Source organism: Gracilinanus agilis, chromosome 2, assembly GCF_016433145.1.
Source record: "Gracilinanus agilis isolate LMUSP501 chromosome 2, AgileGrace, whole genome shotgun sequence".
NCBI classification, from domain to species: domain Eukaryota; kingdom Metazoa; phylum Chordata; class Mammalia; order Didelphimorphia; family Didelphidae; genus Gracilinanus; species Gracilinanus agilis.
In genome coordinates, this window is record NC_058131.1 from 31,591,272 (window position 1) to 31,592,531 (window position 1,260).

The window sequence follows — 1,260 nt, forward strand, 5'->3', positions numbered from 1 at the left end:
GGATATGGGGAAATGAGAGTTCCAGTGGCACCCTGCCCAATATGGATTCCACCTTCTACCTCAAAATTACCTTAGAGCTCTCTTCAGAGGACTCAGGTGCAGGTTATAGCTGTGTGGTAGAACACAGTGAATTGAAGACCCCTGCTATATATTCAGGTCAGTCCTTCAGGCAGACACTCTCATCACATCCCCAACAGACTAGACCCCAGAATATAGTTCCATTTCCTCCTTCCTTTTTTCACTGAATGCACACCCACTTACATTTTACCCATTGCTGCTATAGTTCCTGGAAAGCCCACTATGGAAAAGTCTTGGGTCCTAGAACTGGGTATTGTGTTGACTATCATCCTACTGCTGAGCTGTGCTGGAGCGTTTATCATCTGGAAGAAGAGGAAGACAGGTATGTACATAAGGAGAAAATGTTGATAGGAAGTTACTTGATGGGAAGCTTTCAAGGAGAGAGAAGATACTAGTATTAGCACAACCTTATAGGAAGGTGTTTTGAAAGGAGAATGCCAAAATCTTAAGATTGCTCTAAGGATCATTGATCTTATCCTTGAGTATCTGAGGGAAACGATTAATTCAAACTAAAGTCAAGCTGAAGTCACTAGCATTATCCATCAGCTTTGAAGCCAGGATAAGTGATCAAAGAAGCTGTGTGATCTAACCCAGCAGCTTCTTATTGGATCATTTATTCCTGGTCACTGTTGTGTTGAAACTGGGTGCTTAGTCTAGTTTCAAATATCCCTGTGGGGGTCTTGGTGTTCACTACCACAGCTTGATGTTCACCTAGGCATTCCCACACTCACCCAGCTCAGGTCCTCATACCATCAGAAGACCTTGGGCCATATCAGCCCACATCACACATAACGGCTTCTCACATAACACAGGTCAGCTGGAAAGATCTTTTCCATCTTCTACACCTCCTGCTCCTTCCTCCTTACAATAAAGAATGGAATATACTATTGGCAAGACTACAGGCAAGTCAATCACTGTCTTCTTTGGGTTTCTGTGACCATTACTGTTTTCCCTGGCTGATTTTTATTCACAAGAGAGATTTTTGTCCTTTCATTTAGGAGCCAAGGCAGAGTTTCATTTTTTTTAAAGAAATAGGTCAGGAGCAACTAGGTGACTCAGTGGATAGAGAGCCAAGCCTACAGTCTAGAGCAGTGATGAGCAAACTATAGCCCAAGGGCCAGATGCGGTCCCCTGAAATGTTCTACCCAGCCCCACGACATTATTCCTAATCTGACAAATACA

General features: G+C 43.4%; 1 protein-coding gene across 1 annotated transcript in view; it reads left to right on the top strand.

Annotated features, from left to right (window-relative positions):
* The window catches only part of LOC123233133 (zinc-alpha-2-glycoprotein-like), an 8,733-nt gene extending 7,784 nt beyond the window's left edge, over nt 1-949 (top strand). Inside the window, exons 5-7 of the mRNA XM_044659300.1 lie at nt 26-156; nt 284-400; nt 891-949. Of these exons, the coding sequence (XP_044515235.1) occupies nt 26-156; nt 284-400; nt 891-949 (307 nt within the window). The remainder of the gene's footprint in view (nt 1-25; nt 157-283; nt 401-890) is intronic.
* Nucleotides 950-1,260: the final 311 nt, after the last annotated feature.